General features: G+C 37.7%; 1 protein-coding gene across 1 annotated transcript in view; it reads right to left on the bottom strand.

Annotated features, from left to right (window-relative positions):
• LOC125754448 (collagen alpha-1(I) chain-like) overlaps window positions 1-20534 on the bottom strand; it is a 340999-nt gene that overhangs the window by 312933 nt on the left and 7532 nt on the right. The window contains exons 3-4 of the mRNA XM_049106309.1: window positions 12218-12294; window positions 1073-1170 (exon numbers count right to left, since the gene is read on the bottom strand). Coding sequence (XP_048962266.1) covers window positions 1073-1170; window positions 12218-12294 — 175 coding nt within the window. The remainder of the gene's footprint in view (window positions 1-1072; window positions 1171-12217; window positions 12295-20534) is intronic.

Here is a 20534-nt window from a genome sequence, read left to right as displayed (position 1 = left end):
AAGAAATCATTGCCAAATTCAACATGATGAAGTTTTCCCTTTTTGTTTTCTCCTAAGAGTTTTATAGACCTAGGCCTTATCTTTATGTCTTTAATCTAGTTTAATTTTTGTATCTGGTAAAAGATAAGGGTCCAATTTAACTCTTATGTATATATACCTGGTTTTACCAAAAATAAAATTGTGGAGGAGACTGTCTGTTCCACTTGGGTAGTCTTGGCACCCTTGTCAAAGAGCATGGGACTATATAGGTAAGGATTTACTCCTGGGCTCTCTATTTTGTTGATCTAGTTGACTGTCTTTATACTAATGCCACACTGTTTTGATCTGTGATTTTGTTATAGGTTTTAAAATCAAGAAGTAGGAGTCCTCCAACTTTTTCTTTTTATCTCAAAATTGTTTTGGCTATTCAAAGTCCATTGGGAACCCATAAGAATTTTAGGATAAATTTTTATATTTCTTCAAAAAAAAATGGTGTTAAAAAAAATGGTGTTCAGGGGGATCCCTGGGTGGCTCAGCGGTTTAGCACCTGCCTTCGGCCCAGGGTGTGATCCTGGAGTCCTGGGATCGAGTCCCATGTCGGGCTCCCTGCATGGAGCCTGCTTCTCCCTCTGCCTGTGTCTCTGCTTCTCTCTATATATATCTCTCATGAATAAATAAATAAAATCTTTAAAAAATGGTGTTAAAAAATGCTGTTGGAATTTTGAGATTGCATTGAACCTGTACATCACTCTTTGTACTATGGACATATTAACAATATTAAGTCTTCCAATCCATGAATATGAGATCTTTCCACTTATTTGTATTCTGTTAAATGTGTTTTAGTAGTGCTTTGTGGTTTTCACTGTACAAATCTTTCACCTCCTTGGTCAGATTTATTCCTAAGTATTTTATTCTTTTTGATGATATTGTAAATGTAGTCGTTTTCTTGTTTTCCTTTTTTTGGATTATTCATTGTTGTATCTGATAGGTTTTTAAATAATTCACCATCAGCTGTCCTCCTTTTTGCCATGATTCCTTTTTTTTTTTTTTTTTTTTTTTTGCCATGATTCCTTTCTATGGTAGGTCCACTTACTCATGAGGCAGAAAAGGATGCCAGGGTCTGTGTTCCTCTGATGTATACCGACTTCACTGTCACCATTCTTCCTGTTTCCAACCATGGTGACTTCAGTACTTCAGGAGAACAGAATCAAAACAGAGAATCAATCAAGATGGTAACATAGGAGGCTCCTGAGCTTTGCTCCTCCTATAAATATACCAAATATACAGCTATACAAGGAGCAACTGCCTGTGGAAAAGATTTAGAAACTAGATGAGTTACTCCCATATATCAGGCAAATGAGAAAATACATTGAAATGGGTAGGAAAGGCTGAACACATTTTTGCCATAAAACCCACACTTAGTACAGTGCCATATAATCAGAATGGAACTCCCAACAGCCAAATTCTTCCCAAGGAGCAAAGAGGGGGTTGGGATTCCAAGTCTAACACTCCAACTTTTAAGATGCCCACATTTGAGACAGACTCCCAAACAGCTGGTTCTGAAAGCCACTGGGGCTTTCCTCCATGAGACCCACAGATTGTATCAAACAAAAAAGCAGTTCTTAACTGGCTATCCCAGCCTAAACACAGCATAGAAAGAACAGGCAAAAATATCCACACCTCCCTTTTATTCCCTGAAAAGGCTTTATCTGCGTATTTCAAAGCTGTTGCCTGTAATTTAGCAGGCATCAAGGGCTCTGATCCTCCCTCACAGACTAGGAAAGCTGGCACATATTTCTCCCATCTTCTCCCTCCAGCCTACTTCAAGTCACCAGTGTTCCCTGAGAAAAGTTTACATACACATCCATACCTCAGTTTTTGCAGCTGCTGACCAAGGGATGGGTCTCTGTTTTGCCTGGCTCTGACAGCCAGTGGAATTTCCATTCATGAGTCCCACAGGGATGCAGCAAATAACGAAGCAAATCTTAACCAGCTATAACCTAGAGCTCAACACAAAGGAAGGAGGCAAAAATGCTCATCTTCCAGTCTTTTTCTGAAAGGGATTTATTTGCATACTTTAAAATCTGCCGCCTGAGGGCCAGGATTCTGATTTAGCATCTATCTAGTGGCTGGAAGCCATCATCTCCAGACACTGGGAAAAGCAATAGATAGCTCCCTTGTCTTCTCCCTCCAGCCTGCTCTAAGTCACTCACCAGGATTTCCCTGGAAGGAGCTTATACAAGTTTGCATTCCAACTTTTACAGCTGCCACTCAAGGGATAGATTCACAAATCACGTGGCTCTCAAAGCCAGTGGGGCTACCATTCGCCAAGTCCCACAGGGGGAGGAAACAAGAAATCATAACTTGCTATCCCTCCAGGGCTCAACACAGTAGAAGCAGGCAAAAATGCTCCTCTCCACGTTTTGCTTGAAAGGGATCTAGCTGTACACTTTAAAAGCTCATGACTGAGCTCAGGCTTCTAACTTTAATACATACCTAGGGCCTCACTGTAACAAAAGTACATACTTTCCCAGCTTCTGCCTCAGATTCCAGCTTCTAATCAATCTACATCTGGTGCCAACTGTAATCTTGCCTTTTGGAACACCTTAACCACTGGGAGCCACTAAAACAAAGAAGGTATCTTGGTCGATCACAAAGGTTTGAGAAAAAAAAAAAACCAAGAGCTTGGCCACGCTGATTAACAAGGTTGATCTCCTACATGAGATACTATGACAAGAGTGCAACAAGTGACTATTTTATATAACATACAGAAACCAATGAAATCTAGGAAAATTAACAAAGAAATATGTATCAAACAATAAAACAAGATAAAACTCCAGAAACACACCTTAATGAAATGAAGATAAGTCATTAACCCGACAAAGAGTTCAAAATACTGGTGATAAAGTTGCTCACTGTAGTCAGAGGAACAATTCAGTGAAAATTTTGACAAATAGAAAATGGAGTGTCAATCAGAAATCACAGAACTGAAAAAAACAATAACTGATCTGAAAATTTCAACAAAGGGATTTGAAGCAGAGTATATAAAGCAGAAAAATAGATCAACAAATTCAAAAGACAGGGTAGTGGAACTCAACTAACTAGAAATTAACAGAAAAAGAAATGAAAAGAGAATGAAATAGCTTAAGAAACTTATGAGACACCATCAAATAGGCCGATATTCATACTATAGGGATCCCAGGAGAAGACAAAAACAGAAAGCTTACTCAAGGAAATAATGGCTAAAAACCCCCTAAGGAAAGAAACAGACACCAGTAAAAGGATCCCAGAGAGTAAAAAATAAGAGAAGTCCAAAGAGACCAGGAAGGAGTTAGATGATATAGTCAAAGTAATAGGAGGACAAAGACTGTCAAGCAAAAATACCCTACCTGACAAAGCTGTCCTGCAGAACTGAGAGATAGAGCTTCCCAGACAGATAAAAGCTGACAGAGTTTAATACCACTGGACCAGTCTTACAGAAAATGTTAAAGTGACTTTTTCAAGCTAAAAAAAAAGGGTACTAATCAGTTACATTAAAACATATGAAAAGATTAAATTCAGTGGTAAAGGCAAATATATAGTTAAATGAAGAATAATGTTGTAATGGTGGTAGGTAAGTCATTATTAAGTCTAGTATGAAAGTTAAAGGACAAAGTATGAAAAATAAATATAACTACAAAAATTTGTTAATTGATATGCAATGTGAACAAAAAGATGTAAACTGTGATATCAAAAACACAGAATGTTGGGAGGAACTAAAAATCATAGCACTTTTCTATGCACTCAAAATAAAGTTCCCAGATAAAAATAGGCTGTTGTAATTTATATAAGCCTTATGTTAACTACAACGCAAAAGCTATAGTAGATACATAAAAATAAGGAGAAAGAAATCTAAGCAGAGTATTACAGAAGATCATCAAATTACAAAGAAAGAGAGTAAGAGAGACAAAAAAGAACAAAGGATTTACAAAAGAACCAGAAAACAACATAGCAACAGTGAGTTCACACCTATCAATAATCACTTTAAATATAAACGGACTAAAATTCTCTAATCAAAATATATACAGTAGGCGAATGTAAAAAAAAACCAGACCCAGGGCAGCCCGGGTGGCTCAGCGGTTTAGCACCACTTTCAGTCCAGGGCGTGATCCTGGAGACCTGGGATCGAGTCCCACGTCCGGTTCCCTGCATGGAGCCTGCTTTTCCCTCTGCCTGTGTCTTGCCTCTCTCTCTCATGAATAAATAAAATCTTTAAAAAAAACCAGACCCAACTATATGCTGCCTAAAAGAGACACAACAGCTTTAAGGACATTCACAGACTGAAATTGAAGGGATGGAAAACGATATTCCATGCAAATGGAAGCCAAAAGAAAGAAGACAGAGGAGCTATATTTATATCAAACAAAACAGACTTAAACCAATGACTATAACAAGAGACAAAGAAAATCGTTATTTAATGATAAAAGAAATCAATTTCATCAAGAGAATATCATATTCAATATCATATTCAATTTCATCAAGAGAATATCATATTTGTAAATATTTATACAACCAATATAGAAGCAAATAAATATATAAAGCTTACATTAACAGATATAAAGAAAGAAAAAAACAGTAATAGCAGGAGACTTCAATAATCCACTTTCAACAATGTATAGATCACTCAGACAAAAAATTAATAAGGTAATATTCGAGTTAAAGGATACATTGGAGCATATATAAAGCAGTTAAAGGATACATTGGACCAGTATATACAAAACATTCTACCAACAGCAGAACACACATTTTTCTCAAGTATACATGTAATCCCCTCCAAAATGTATCATACAGTAAGCCACAAAACAAGTCTTAATAAATTGAAATCATATCAAATATTTTCCAACCACAATGGTATGAAACAAGAAATGGATAATAAAACTGGAAAAGTCACAAAAGTGACTGAAAAACATGTTCCTGAACAACCAATACGTCAAAGAAATAAAAAAAATAAAATAATCTTGAGACAGGGGCACCTGAGTGGCTCAGTAGTTGAGCATCTGTCTTTGACTCAGGTCATGATCCTGGGGTCTTGGGATCAAGTCCCGCATCAGGCTCCTTGCTGGGAGCCTGCTTCTCCCTCTGCCTGTGTGTCTGCCCCTCTCTCTGTCTTCATGAATAAATAAAATCTTAAATAATAAAAATGATCTTGAGACAAATGAAAATAGAAAAAGAACACGCCCAGACTTATGGAATGCAGTAAAAGCAGTTCTAAGAGGGAATTAGAATAATAAATAATTTATTAAATAAATTATTAAATAGTAATAAATCAAGTAAAAAGAAAGATCTCAAACAACCTAACTATACATCACATGGACCTAGAAAAAGAACACACTAAATCCAAAGCTGGTAGAAGAAATAACAAAATTTAAAGTAGAAATAAATGAAATAGAGACTAGAAAGACAATAGAAAAGGTCAAAGACATTAAGACCTGTCTTTTTTGAAAAGTTAAACAAAATAGACACTTTTACTAAACCTCCTAAGGAAGAAAAACTCAAATATATAAAATTAGAAATCAAAGAGGTGACATTAAAATTGATACCAGAGACATATAAAGTATCAGAAGAGACTACTATAAACAATTATACACCAACTAATTTGACAACATAAAAGAAATGTATAAATTCCTAGAAACATACAACCTTCCAAGACTGAATCATGAAGAAAAAAAATTTGAACAGACCAGTTACCAGTAAAGAGATTGAATTTGTAAACAAAAAACTCCCAACAAAGAAAAGTCCAGCATCAGATGGCTTCACTGATGAATTCTACCAAATATTTAAAGAGAAACTAATGCCAATCCTTTGCAAACTCTACCAAAAAATAGAATAGTATGGAATATATCCAAACTCATGTTGCAAGGCCAGCATTACCCCGATATCAAAACCAGATAAGACCACCACAAGAAAAGAAATTGCAGGTTAATATTCCTGAAGAACAGATGAAAAAAATCTTCAATAAAATATTAGCAGAGTTCAACTATATAAAGGATCATATACCATAATCAAGTGAGATTTATTCCATGGTTGCAAGAATGAACACCCACAAATCAATATGACACATCACATTAACAAAATGAAGGATAAAAATCATATGATCGTCTCAATAAATGCAGAAAAAGCATCTGACAAAATTCAACATTCTTTCATGATGACAACACTCAATAAACTGGGTATAGAGGAAACATAAATCAACATGGTAAGGGCCTAAATGACAAGCCCACAGCTAATATCATATTCAACAGTGAAATGCTAAAAATTTTTCCTCCTAGATCAGAAACAAGACAAGAATACTAATTTTATTCAATATAATACTAGAAGTTCTAGTCAGAGTAATTAGAAGAAAAAAAAAAACAGATATCCAAATTAGAAAGGAAAAAAAGATACCTAAATCATTTTTATTTTGCAGCAACCTAATACCACATATAAAAAATCTGGGGATCCCTGGGTGGCTCAGTGGTTTAGCACCTACCTTCAGCCCAGGGCATGATCCTGAAGTCCAGGGATCAACTCCCACTTCAGGCTCCCTGCATGGAGCCTGCTTCTCCCTCTGCCTGTGTTTCTGCCTCTCTCTCTCTGTGTCTCTCATGAATAAATAAATAAAATCTTTTTAAAAAATCCTAAATAATTTACCAAAAGCCTGTTAGAATTAATAAACAGATTTAGTAAAGTTGTAGGCTATAAAATCAATATAAAAAATAGTTTCATATATATATGAACTATATATCAATCATCAGAAAGAGAAATTAATCCCATTTACAATAGCATCAAAAAGAATAAAATACTTAGGAATAAATTTAACCGTGGAGGTAAAAGATTCTGCATACTGAAAATCATACAACATTGATGAAATTGAAGTCATAAGTAAATGGAAAGATATTCTATGTTCATTGATGCAAGAATCGATATTGTTAAAATGCCAATACTATTCAAAGCAATCTACACTTCCAATGCAATGTATATCAGAATTCCAATGAAATTTTCCACAGAAATGGAAAAAACAACACTAAAATTTGTATGAAACCACAAATGACTCTGAATAGCCAATGCACCTTGAGGAAGAAGAACAAAGTATACTGTTGGAGGCATCACATTTCTTGATTTCAAACTATATTCCAAAGCCCGTAGTAATCAACACAATATGGTACTGGCACAAAACCAGACACATAGATCAATGTAACAGAATAGACTCCCCAGATGGTCAATTAATTTCCGAGAAAGGGGTCAAGAATATACAATAGTCTCTTCATAAAAAGGTGTTGGGAAAACTGGATAGCTGCATGCAGATGAAAGAAACTGGATTTCTAACTTACACCACACACAGAAATCAAAAATGGACTCGAATGTAAGACATGAAATGATAAAACTCCTGGAAAACAATATAGGTGTGTAAGCAACTTGACTTTGAATGTGGCAAAGCTTTTTCAGATTTCACACCAAAAGTAAAGGTTAAAAAAAAAAAAAACACAAAAATAAGCAAGGAGGACTACATCACACTAAAAAGTTTCTGCATAGCAAAAGAAACCATCAATAAAAATAAAAGGTAAGGGTGCCTGGGTGGCTCAGTCAGTTGTGTCTGACTCTTGATCTCAGGGTCATGAGAGGTCTTGATCTCAGGGTCATGAGTTCAATCTCCACACTGGGCTCCATGATGGGTACAGAACCTACTTACAAATAAACAAAGGCATCCAATAGAATAGGATGGGAGAAAATATTTGCAAATCATATAGCCAATAACAAGTTGATATCCAAAATACACAAGGAACACATACAATTCAATAGTGCAAAAACAGCTATTATCAAAAAGAGACGACTTTAAAAATGCTGACAAGGAAATGGTGAAAAGGGAATGCTTGTATACTGTTGGCAGTGTAAACAGCCACTATGGAAAACAGTACGGGGGCTCCTCAAAGAATTAAAAACAGAACTACCGTATATGATCCTGCAATCCCACTTCCAGTCATACAAAGAAACAAAATCATCTCAAGGAGATATCTTTACTCCCATGTATATTAGAGCATTATTTACAATAGCTAAGGTGTGGAAGCAACCTAAGCGTCTACTGATTGGTGAATGGATAAAGAAAATGTGACATCTGTATATAATGGAATATTATTCAGCCTTAAAAAAAGAAGGGAATCCCGATGCTTGGAACACACACACAGGAACCTGAAAGGCATTAGTTAAGTAAAATAAGCCAGACAGAGAAAGACAAACACTACACATATCACTTTTATGTGGAGGCTTTTTTTTTTTTTAAAGTCTTACTCGTAGAAAGAATAGAAAAGTTGTTGCCAAAAACTGAGGAATGGAGATAAGTAGAGGATGGCAAAGGGTGCAAACCTTTCATCATGAAATGAGTAAGGTATCAGAATCTAATGTATAACATGGTGACGACAGTTAATAACACTATATTATAGGACACATGGCTGGCTAAGTCAGTAGAGCCTGTGACTCTTGATCTTGAGGTTGTGAGTTCAAGGCCCATGTTAGCTGTAGAGACTATATTACAAAAATTTTTTAAGAACATTATATTGTATAAGTGAAATTTGCTATGAGAATAAAACTTAACTGTCACCAAAAAAAAAAAAAAAGGTAAATATGTGAGGTGATGGATATACCGATAAACTCAGTGAGGGGAAATCCTCTGACAGCGAGTTCATATATCAAAACGTTAAACTGTATACTTTAAATATCTTATATCTTCATTTATCAATCATACCTCAATAAAAATGTTTAAAAAATACTTCAGACCGAAAGCAATCCCTCTTCAGCAAATATTTAGGAACCCTCAATAACAATATCAATATAAGAAGCTAATGTTGCTAACTATAAAAAAGTAAACCTCGCCTCTTTTTCCTCTATTAGTTTTTTGAACATAAATTTCTCTACCTAGATAATTGCCTTAAAGCTCCCTTTTATAGTTTAATATGTTACCACTATCAGTCACCACCCAAGAATCTCTCCACTTTTATCTCTGACAAAGAATAAGATGGCTCAGAGAGGTGGAGAGCCTTAGTTTTCCTGAGGAGACTGTCATTACCTGGGAGGCATGAGACATGGTGGAGCAAAAGACAGAAGCAGTGTGAGACTGGAGGGAGAAAGACAAGATGTTCTAAACGTGCTGCAGGACTTGGCCTCCTGGTGAGACGCAGTCATCAGACCAAATCTCAGTACCCAGATGAGTTTAACAAGCTCACAGCAATCAAGGATGGCATCATTACTCTAGGGAGCTCCGCAAGTGGTTTGGCATAGCTACAACAATGTCTTCTGTGTATTTTTAAGAGATCAGGACACCTGATCAAAAGAGTCCTCCAAACACTGACATGATGTTGGTGACTGGGCTCTGGTTTCTGGGAAGAGGGAACTGCCAAGGGTCTAGGAGACCAAGCCAAGGGGATGGAGGTTAAGCCAGTAAGAATACAGGTTGGAGTACAAACTCTGAAAACCAAGAGAGAAGTTTCCTCATTTGGACTTTGCAAATACAATTAGGATTTGGGGGAAGAGCTCATTGAAACTACTGAAGCTCAGTAGTAAGGTTCACCCTAAACATAGCAGGACCTAGAGCAGAGAATTCTGGGGTAATGTGCAAAATATTTAATAACTAGGACAAAATGAGCCCTGACCATCAAGATAGTCACAAGTTATAAACACAATGTCCAGAGGTACCGATGCCTAATCCCCGAAGAGTATATTCCTGCATAGTCGAATACCTTCACTTCAAAATAAGTAAAAAATCCAACCCAAACCTAAAACACTAATAGTGTTTCTCGGCTGGGAACTGCTATTAGTATTTTAACTAGGACAATTCTTTATTATTCACAACTATTCTTTACATCACAAAATATTTACCATCCCTGGCTTTAGAAACTAAATGTCTATAGCAATGGCTTCTGACAATAGCATCCTCCACAATCAAAAAATAGGGGATAGTATAAACTTCGTTTAGAATAGCTGCTAAATCGTTCATATGTAGGGTTCAGATCAGAGTTAATCTAGACATCTGTAAAGTCAATAGCATATGTGTTCTCTTTAGTTTATTCAATTGTCTCCTCCTTCACTGGCCACCATTGATCTTAGGTTGGCCTCCAGCCTAACAATGGCTGCAACAATTCCGGACTTCACATTCCTATCACATTGTCCAGAAGGCAATAGCATCCTTACTCCAATATCCCTGACAAAAATTTTGAGGTTCACTGTCATTAGCCTGCCTTGGTAACATCCCATCCTTGAAACAATCCTGACTCCAGGAGAATGTAATGCTTCATTGACCTTGGTCACATGCTCCTCTGGTTGGGTGAAGAGATGGATGGAGTTGGTTGAGAAGAAACCCCAAAGAGAAAATTAAAGTGTTTCATGAAGGGGACAAGTTGAGAAAAGTCACTGGGAATGTAATCAACAAACGAACAATCCAAGAGTGCTACTCAAAGTATCAGTGCCTGAGTTGTTTGTTACCAAAATTATGGATTATGTAACAAAAATTTTATCATAACATAAACCACTGTCACTAGATAAACATAGTTTAGCTGATATTTATTTCATAATAAGACTTTCTCAGTGAAATTGACATCATGTGCCTCCTAATATGATGCAATGAGGAAAAAAAAAAGCACATTATCACTTTTGGGGCTTTCCTACCAAAATGCACATAACACCTAAATCTAATCATGAGAAAACATAAGAAAATCCAAACTGAAGGGCATTCTACAAAATAATCAGCCCATACTCTTCAAAAATGTCAATATTATAAAAGGCAAAAAAAAAAAAAAAAAAAAAAAAACCCTGAGTAACTATTCTAGATCTAAAAAGACAAAAGAGGGATCCCTGGGTGGCACCACGGTTTGGTGCCTGCCTTTGGCCCAGGGTGTGATCCTGGAGACCCGGGATCAAATCCCACGTCAGGCTTCCGGTGCATGGAGCCTGCTTCTCTCTCTGCCTGTGTCTCTGCCTCTCTCTCTCTCTCTCTGTGTGACTATCATAAATAAATAAAAATTTAAAAAAAATTCTCTTTAAAAAATAAAAAATAAATAAAATAAAAAGACAAAAGAGACAAGACACCTGCAAGCAACATGTGATCGAGCACTTCCTTTTGCCATCAAGGTTTGGTAAATTTGCAAAAGTTGCCCAAGGCCCATAGATTAGATGGTAGTATTTTATGAATGTTAATTTCTTGATCCTAATCATGTTATGGTTGGTTACATGAGAGTATCTTTGTTTTTAGAAAATAAATGCCAAAGTATTTAAGAGTAAAGACATCATTTTTATAGCTTCCTCTCAAATGACTGGCACGCGCATGCACACACGAGGTGGCGAAGACAGAGAAAGAGATGTGTGTGGGTATGTTCATGTATGTGGAAAAAAAGAAAGAGAATTATAAAGCAGATGTGGTAAAATGCTGAATGTGAGAAATCTTGCTTAAAGGCATATACAAATTTGTTGACCTATTCTTATAAATTGTCTGTAAGCCTGAAAGTATGTTTATTTAAAATTAAAGGAAAATTAAATTTTAGAATTCATAAATAGCAGCAATAATAAGGATGCTTCTTTTTTTTTTAATAGGATGCTTCTATTTAAATATTCACTCAACTTGCTCAAAATGCATGTGATTTTTTAGCTACTGCCTCAAGGTCTTATTTTTATTTTTGGAGTGTATAATTCAATGTACATGTGTGCATGTGTGAAGAATATCAACTATTTGAAATAAAAAAGCTCTTTTTTTATAGGAAGCTAGAAAAACAGATTTATAGGGACAGTTTTAGAGTGTGAAAAGTGAACATTTTATAATGGTTTCATGAAACCTGGGATTATAAAAAAATAATTTTTAATTAAAAAATTATTTTAAAATCCTGCCTATACTTCCAGGAAACCTCCTGAAAGCTTTTTAGAGATAATGTTGATATCTGGATATCAAATCCAGAAGAAAAAACCGAATGCAAATTTACTAGGGTCCAGGGTCCTGCAAATGTCTAGAAGTGTCACCCACAGCAATCTCCATAAAGGCCCCATCCAATCTCTGATCCATCACTGCAGAGATGCCCATGGGTACTTGACTTTGCAATGAAATCTTGGCCAACCTGGGGTCCTGCCACCTTAGGGGCTCCAGCAGTCATTCTTCTGGCAATCCTGCCGTCTTATACCTTTCCTCCCACAACAAGGCACGACCACTGAATGGGGCCTATGTTCCCCACCATTGCTCACTTACCTCCAGCTTTCTCCCTCTCTCACCATGGGAGCCTCTCTTCCCCCTCCACAACAGCATTCTCCCTTCCAGATGCCTGCCTGCAAAAAACAAAAGCCAGCAAACTCTTAGGGCAAGTGGTTTCTATTTCCAGACCCATCACTAACCTTCCCTGAGGAAAGTGGTCTCTATCTACCTACAAGCTTGAAAAGGGGAAAGTAGAGAGTATAGGGAAAACAAGCTCAGTACATTATCATTTCATATTTATGAGCCAAGATCCTTTTTTGTTGAGGAGAAAGAAGAAAGAACATTTGTTCGGTAATTTTCCTGATATGGAGGTTAGCCATTTTTAACTAGCCCTGGAACAGAACAGTGCCAGCTACTGTTTTAAATGGTTAGAGTGAACACGGCTGATGCTGTGACCATGTCCCTTGGCCTCTGCACAGGTTAGCTTGGTGGACTGTTCCCCTAATGGTTTTTTACCCCAAGCACTGGCATCTCTCTGCCTGAGGCCTTTCTCTGGCTACAGAAGGAAGCTTAGCTGGAATGCCAGCCTGCCAGAAGAAATTAAGTCCCTCAGGAGCAACTCTTAGTCAATGAAGGATCACACTGTCCCATTACGGGCAATTACGAAGCATGTTCTCTATGCTGTCCAACACAGTAGCTACTAAGAAATGTACTTACTGAGCCCTCAAAATGTAGCTGCTCCAAATCGATAGCCACATTAAATGTAAAATATACACTGGACTTCTAAGATGTAGCATGAAAAAAAAGGTAAACTCCATCATTAATATTTTTTATTGATCATATGCTGAAATTATAACACTTTGGACATATATTACTAGATAAAATATAACATCAAAATTAATTCCACCTTTTTTTTTTCACTTTACTCACTAGAAATTTTTAAATTGCATATGTGGCGTATGCTACATTTCTGTGGGACAACACGATATACAGTTTATAAAAAGGTTCTTTCGCAGAAATGAGCTGCAATTGCCCACACTAACAGCCTAGCCATTTTGGTTTGATATCTCCCCCCACTTTCGTCTGTACTGAAAACATTAATTTAGGAACTGTGACACATTATAAAGAGGTGTTTTTTTTCAGACGGAGTCTCGTGTAGATGAAATCAGATTGAAATCTGTGCCTGTTTTGTAGGGATGGCAGAAAATTATTATTTGGGAAAAGAGAGCTCCTTGATAAAATAATATATTTTTATGGGCCTTTCAGTTAAGTAGAGAAAATGGAAAAGGAATGCATGAGGCAATGAGAAAGGAATCTGCTCTATTTTCCTTGAGGCTATTTGTTATCCCCACAGAGATTATGAAGATGTTGGCTGGTTTTTGCTTTTCCTTGAGAAAGTTGGAGACAGAGCAAGTGGGGGACCTGGACCCAGAGAGGGAAAGCAAGAGTGAAGGGATGTCCATCTGGGGAAAATGAGTCAAGCCCTGGACCACAGAGGCAAAGCAGGAGAAAGGAAGGAGGTGGCCTGCTGAGGAGGCTCTCTGGAAAGCATGACTAATGAACTCTAGAGAAATGGCACCCAATGCTTCATCTTAGGTTTCTTGTCCTGAATTGTATTATCATCTCTTGAATGCTTTAGTAAAGTTTTATTAAATGCCAAAGCTGTGCTTTGGGCGATTAAGGATTAGAAGTCGTGTCTGTCTTTGAGGCATAACTACTACGGCAAGGAAACTAAATGAAGTACAAGATGGGGATGAGAAGGAAAGCCTGAAGCAGTGATTTTTGTGGGGAAAAGTGAGCAACACTTTTCCAGATAGTAATAATCACATGTTCATGTTTTTTGAGCCAGACATGTTTGAACTACTAGGTTCTGAGTATTTCCATTGATTATCTCCTTCCATTCTCGGAACAACTGTGTAAGTAATATTATTATTATTCCTGCTTTACAGACAGGAAAACTGAGGTACAAAGATACTAAGTAACTTGATCGGGATCAAACAGCTAGAAAGTCAGGTCCAAAGGTAGAGACAAGGTACAAATCCCAGCAGTCAGTGTCGTCTTAGGGCCAGTCACCTTCACCGCAGTGATATTCTGTTTAGGACAGGTTTGTGAAACAAAGACCTACTCCCTGTGGATTTTTAGAAATCAAGTGGGAAATCTGATAATACAATTCAGTATGGCAAATCAGGCCTTTCACAGGCTCTCAACTAGGTGGGGAAAAAGATCATCTTTTACAAAAATAACTCAATGTGACAGAAAATTTGAAAGGAAAGGACGAGTTCATAAACTTCACATACTTCACTGTGCTGTGATCTGTGCTTAATAATAATCCCTAGTTACTAATCAAACACACAAGTGTGAGAAATGTCCTTTATTTCCTTTTACACCTAAATGTCCCAATATATTAAACATTGACTTTTAGGCTGTCCAAAAAAATTAGCATTTTTTCCTAGCACAGCTCTAAATGTATGATAGAAAATCTGTAATATTCTAAAACAGTGTTAACGTGCTAACTACAGATATATGATCTTAAAAACACTACCAAGTGATATTAAATTTTAACTCAATATAAACCTCAACTTCAGACAGTGAAATCCCCATTATTGCTTTTTCAGAGTACTTTTATTCTCCTTAATCCAAGGATTATCAAACCCACACGGAAGGACTGAATGAGGCAGTAGAGACCTTCCCTTTTCATTATTAGAGTCTGGCCATTTTCCCTCATTGAATGGTCTATTCAAATGCCTATAATTTTTACCAAATTGCTTACTCAAAATAATTAGGAAAAAAAAAACTATTTTAATATGCCATACATGATTTAAGCAGGAGAAAGCTCTGCCCCTCACTCCACTCTTCCTTACTGTGACCCATTCTTTCCCTACAGTTTTTCCCATATCTTTATTCTCCATCCCAAACTTTCTAATTCTCTAAGTATCTAGGCTTTTGGAAACCAAACCAGGAAGACCAGCAGGCCATTTTGTCATATCTTACTCCTCTGAAATGAGAAAGCCATCTGCTTGCATGGGAGAAAGGAAAAAGAAAGGAGTAAAATGGTCAATATTTCAAAATTATTATTCTGTATAAGGCACCATGTTCAGCATTTTACATATATCATAATAGTTCATCCTTAAATAACTCTAATGTTGTTTATCATGTTTAATGTTACAAATGTTATTATTTCTCTTCATTCCTTTAGAGTAAAGGACACTGAGACTTGGTAGTTTGGGCTACCTCGCTGGAATAATAATAATAATAATAATAATAATAATAATCCCTCTAAAATGACCTCTGGAATTCACACCCTTGGGTCAACCCCTCCTCCTGAGGATGGGATGATCCTAGTGACTTGATTTTAACCAAAGGAAGATGGTCAAGATAATGAGATGTCACTTTTGAGAGTAAGCTATGCCTTCTCTTACCCTTTTTCACTTATTTGCTCTAACGAAAGCTGGCCACCATATTGAGATCTCCCTAGGGAGAGAACCACATCAGTGGCAGGGAACTGAGGATTCCAGTCAATAGTCATTGGGAAGTTGAGGCCTGCCAACAACCACATGAGGAGCCTGGAAGGGATCCTCTCCCCAGGTTGGGCCTTGAGATGATGGAAGCCCTGGCTAACACCTTGACTGTGGCCTTGTGAGAGACCCTGAACCAGAGGACCTGGCTAAGCTATACCTGAATCCTGTCTTGCAGAAAATGTGAGATAATAAATGTTGTTTTATGCATGAAGCCCCAAAGTAATTTATTATGTGACAATAAATAACTAATACAGCTGGTCAATTTAAACTCGGGTGATCTGGCTCTAGACATCATATTTTAGCCAGCATGCTCTTCTCCTAGGAATTGGGATTGGTTCTCTCAGCTTCTATCACAGAGGCCACCATTTACAGCCAGTCCTAGTATGTTCCCTCCTGTTTCCCAAAGGCCCAAGTAGTACCAAGATTCCAACACATAGCACACACCATAATCAACTACTTTTCTGGATTCCTGTCCTTTGCTTGCACTACAAAGTCACTGGTAATACCTGTTGGATTCTTGTATCCATTCTTGTTACTATTTCATTTATTTCTCTCCAATTCCCTACTTTCTCTTTTTTCAGTGTTTTTCTGTTCTTTTTTTGTTCTTCTTTACTCTTATACCCTATTTTCTTGCTCATTTCCACTTTGTCCTGTAAACTGCTTTCTCCTGCTTCTATTTTCATGTACAGCAAAAGGCACTGTTTGCCTCCTGGAAATTTTAATGCTTGTCTGAAAAGAAGAGCTTTCTGGAAACATCAACAGAAAGATAAACACAGGTGGAGGGTGGGCTTGGGGGGGTTGGTGGTGCAAGAGAACCCTCTTTAGTGGGTTTTGTGTTTTTGTTGCCACCCGCTTCCCATATCAAAACATCCCTCAGGGCAGTTGAAAGCTGCTGGCCACACCAACTAAAGTGTTTTCAAAGACACTGTCAGAAATAGTTCCAAGAGCACTTTTAACTTATTACATGTGGGTTACATAAGCACTGGTGGCTTGTTAAAACATTCAAAATAGGATATGAATTGAGTCACAAAACAGTGGGTCAAAGCTTTAGCTTTTCCTTGCGGCTAACATGATCATCTGTGATTTAGGCACCCTGGACAAAAACAGATCTTAAAGGAAATCAACCTAAGAACATCTTCTGTTCCTTCCAGTAACCTATATTCCTAACTTCAAAAATCGGGTTATAATTCCTTTGTATTTGGATTAACTCTGCTTTTAAGTATAGCTGTAACAGGACTGGTCATACTACAAATCAGATAAGGGAAGCAAAGGTAATTCTTCATTTGGTTTAAATGAGTCTTATCTTCCTCAAGAGTCCAACCCACTAGGTTGTGTGGAAAGAAAAAGACAAAACAAAGCAAAAACAAAAACACCCAAGCTGTTAAGCCATTCCTCTAAACCCAAATGAAGAGCATGATTTAAACAACCCCTTTAATATCTCTCATGACAAGTCAAGTGGCATGCTAGGTAGGACAGTTCTTGGAGCTTGGCAAGCAGTTAGCACCATCTCCCTCTCATCACCTCCTTCTACAAAATGCCAGTAGCAGCTTTTCTGGCATGCTGGCAACCTTAGCCATACTTAAATATTTCCAAACCACCCCTTTGTGGTGCTCTCTCTCTAAAAAATGACATATCTAAGTAATGCTCAGCTATCTGGGCTACACTCTTAGTGCACGAGATCCATCTCTCCATCACCTCTTCTCCAAGATGGCATCTGGGCTTTATACAAAAAGGAATTAGCCAGGATCCTTAAATCAGTGCAGTGTTTCCAGGTCCTCTGGTCTCCAAGGCAATGGTCATTACTCAGCTGCCTGGCCTCCACAGCTAAAGTCAACAGCTAGTGTCATTCATGAGCTAGTCTCCATATATAGTCAACCCTTGTTGATACATGATTTTTTTAAAAGATTTTATTTATTTATTCATGAGAGACACAGAGAGAGAGATAGGCAGAGACACAGACAGAGGGAGAAACAGGCTCCATGCAGGGAATCCGACGTGGGACTCGATCCTGGGTCTCCAGGACCACACCCTAGGCCGAAGGCGGCACTAAACTACTGAGCCACCAGGGCTGCCCTTGATACATGATTAAAGGAGAATTATTCTAAAGTGTGACACTTGAAATATGACCTTGTTGAAGAATTGATTTGTCCAATTATACCCTGGTGCAAAGAAGGGAATATTCTTGTCGATCTTATATAAAAAAAACTACATTACTGTGAGTAAAGAGACTCCGTAAAAATATTCATTTCTTCATTCTTAGAAGTCAGTGAGAATCAGATACCAAAGGCAAAGTCTATTGAAGAAATGAAATAGCTTTTTTTTAAAAAAAAAAAAAAAAAAGGACTCTGGGATCCCTGGGTGGCTCAGCGGTTTGGCACCTGCCTTTGGCCCAGGGCACGATCCTGGAGTCCCGGGACCGAGTCCCACGTCGGGCTCCCTGCATGGAGCCTGCTTCTCCCTCTGCCTGTGTCTCTGCCTCTCTCTCTATGTCTATCATGAATAAATAAAATCTTTAAAAAAATAAAAAAATAAAAAGGACTCTATGTCTATGAGAAATACAACATTCAAATAATACCAAAAATATTCTGAATAAATTACCACCTTAAAATTTCCCTCATCAATTTATTAAGTCCACTGTAATTAATATTTACTTTAGGGGTGTCTGGGTGGCTTAGTCGGTTAAGTGTCTACCTTCGGCTTGGGTCACGATCTCCGAGTCCTGAGATCAAGCCAGTTGGGCTCCCTGCTCAGCAAGGAGTCTGCCTCTCCCCTCCCCCTACACCTCTCCCTGCTTGTGCATGCTCTCTCTCTCAAATAAATAAAATCTTTTAAAAAATACTTATTTTACTCTGCTTTAGATCAAGCAATTAGCTTTGATAAAGTGTGTCTGCTTTTGGAAAGCAAAGATTCGTGCAAATTCTGACTTGGTCTACAGACACAGACTGTTTCCTAAGCAATGTTACCTTGGAAGATTGTACCCAAGTCTCTGTTCTCTGAAATATCTATAGTTCAGAGTACCTAGTGCGGTCTTTTTCCATAAGGTCCAGAGGCTGTTTTTTCTTGAAAACCCAACCACTAGCTTGTTGCCTAAACTAGAACCTCCGGCAAGCTTCAAAGGGAAGAGGAAACCTCCTTAATGATGAAATTGAATTGCTGTGGACAATTGATTACAGTATCAATAAAATCAGAATGTAGGACAATAAGATTTTCTATTATTTATTTCGGAAGGGTTTAATCAATGTTTTCCACGAACTAAGAAACTATTATGAATGGTAAGGGCAGTGACAAATTCCTAAGGTCTTCCCTTAAAATCTATAATCTGTGAGATTTTTATATAAACTTATCCAAATAAATAAATAAATAAATAAACTTATCCTAGGGAAGGCTGAGATCTCTTCTGGTCTGACAATTCTGCCCATGCAATTATTACAATAGTAACACAAAACATATCAAACCACTTAATTTCTAGCATCTATCCATTGCTATTACCTGTTGTGTAAGACATAGAAATGTAGCATTCAGGGGATTCCTGGGTGGCTCAGCAGTTTAGCACCTGCCTTCCGCCCAGGGCGTGATGGGTCCCACATCAGGCTCCCTGCATGGAGCCTGCTTCTCCCTCTGTGCCTCTCTCTCTCTCTCTCTCATGAATAAATAAAAATCTGAAAAAAAAAAAAAAAAAAAAGAAACGCAGCATTCAGACATTTACATACCTCATCAAGAGGGACTTGGGGCCTCCAGCTATTAACTCCTTCAGGTTGGCCCCTGCTTTTGAACTCAGGTCATGGTCCTCTTGTGGTGGCCCAAGCCAGAGACCAAGCAAGATATGTCACAAGGGCCTTGACTTTCACCCAATGCAAGACTCTTTTGATAGGCAATCTTCACTCTGGACTTCTCTTTTGAGCTTTCAGGGACCTCATCAGTTATGCATCATGGTACTGTTTACTGTTCCTGCTCAATCTTTTTCCTGCGGGGTTTTTCCCCCCCTTTCTCAGGTGTTACTCCCAAATAAGCCTTTTATATGCCTGTCTTCATCTTAGTGTCCATGTCTCAGAAGACCCAACTGACACAGTGGTACCAGGAGTGACCAAAAGAAGCAAGTGTTAAGTTGGGATTTTGAGACTGTACCCTAACTGCTGACTGGCAAAGGTCATCCCATCCCAGGTGGTATGTGGGGCACAATATAGTTGTGCAACTGTTAAGCGTAATACTAGATAGGAAGAGTTTATTAATTTCAGGGTACTCTCTTAGAATACAGGATTGAATGCTCTGGAAAAGATCCAAGGGAAGAGAAGAAATTCACAGGTAGGGTGACTCCCAAACCACTGACAAAAGCAATGACTCATGCTGAGTAAGATGAAATACCTGAATTGCCATAGCTAACCCTCAAGAAAGGAAATAAAAAGTCCAGGAAAGTGGATATACTAGAGTGAATAAAGGAGGCCAAAAACCTATCAGGAAATATTCTCCACAGGAGGGTTTGGAGAACATATCATTCCACAAGGCTGACAGAAATGTGCTAGTTATAGGGGCACTAGCATCATGAGGATGTCAGTGCTGGTTCCTCTTTATAGGTTAAGAGATGACTATAGAAAAGATTGTCATGCTATATATGAAAAACCCAAGGCTAACATCATCCTCAATGGTGAAAAACTGAAAGCTTTTCCCCTAAGATGAGGAAAAAGACAAGGATGTCTACTCTCCTCACTTTTATTCACCATAGTATGGAAGTCCTAGCCACAGCATACAGACAACAGAAAGAAATAAAAGGCATCCAAACTGGTAAGGAAGAAATTAAATTCTCAGTATTTGCAGATGATATGATACTATATATGGAAAACCCTAAAATCTCTACCAAA

This window comes from Canis lupus, chromosome 36, assembly GCF_003254725.2.
Source record: "Canis lupus dingo isolate Sandy chromosome 36, ASM325472v2, whole genome shotgun sequence".
NCBI classification, from domain to species: Eukaryota; Metazoa; Chordata; class Mammalia; order Carnivora; family Canidae; genus Canis; species Canis lupus.
This window is presented reverse-complemented; position numbering and strand designations above follow the sequence as displayed.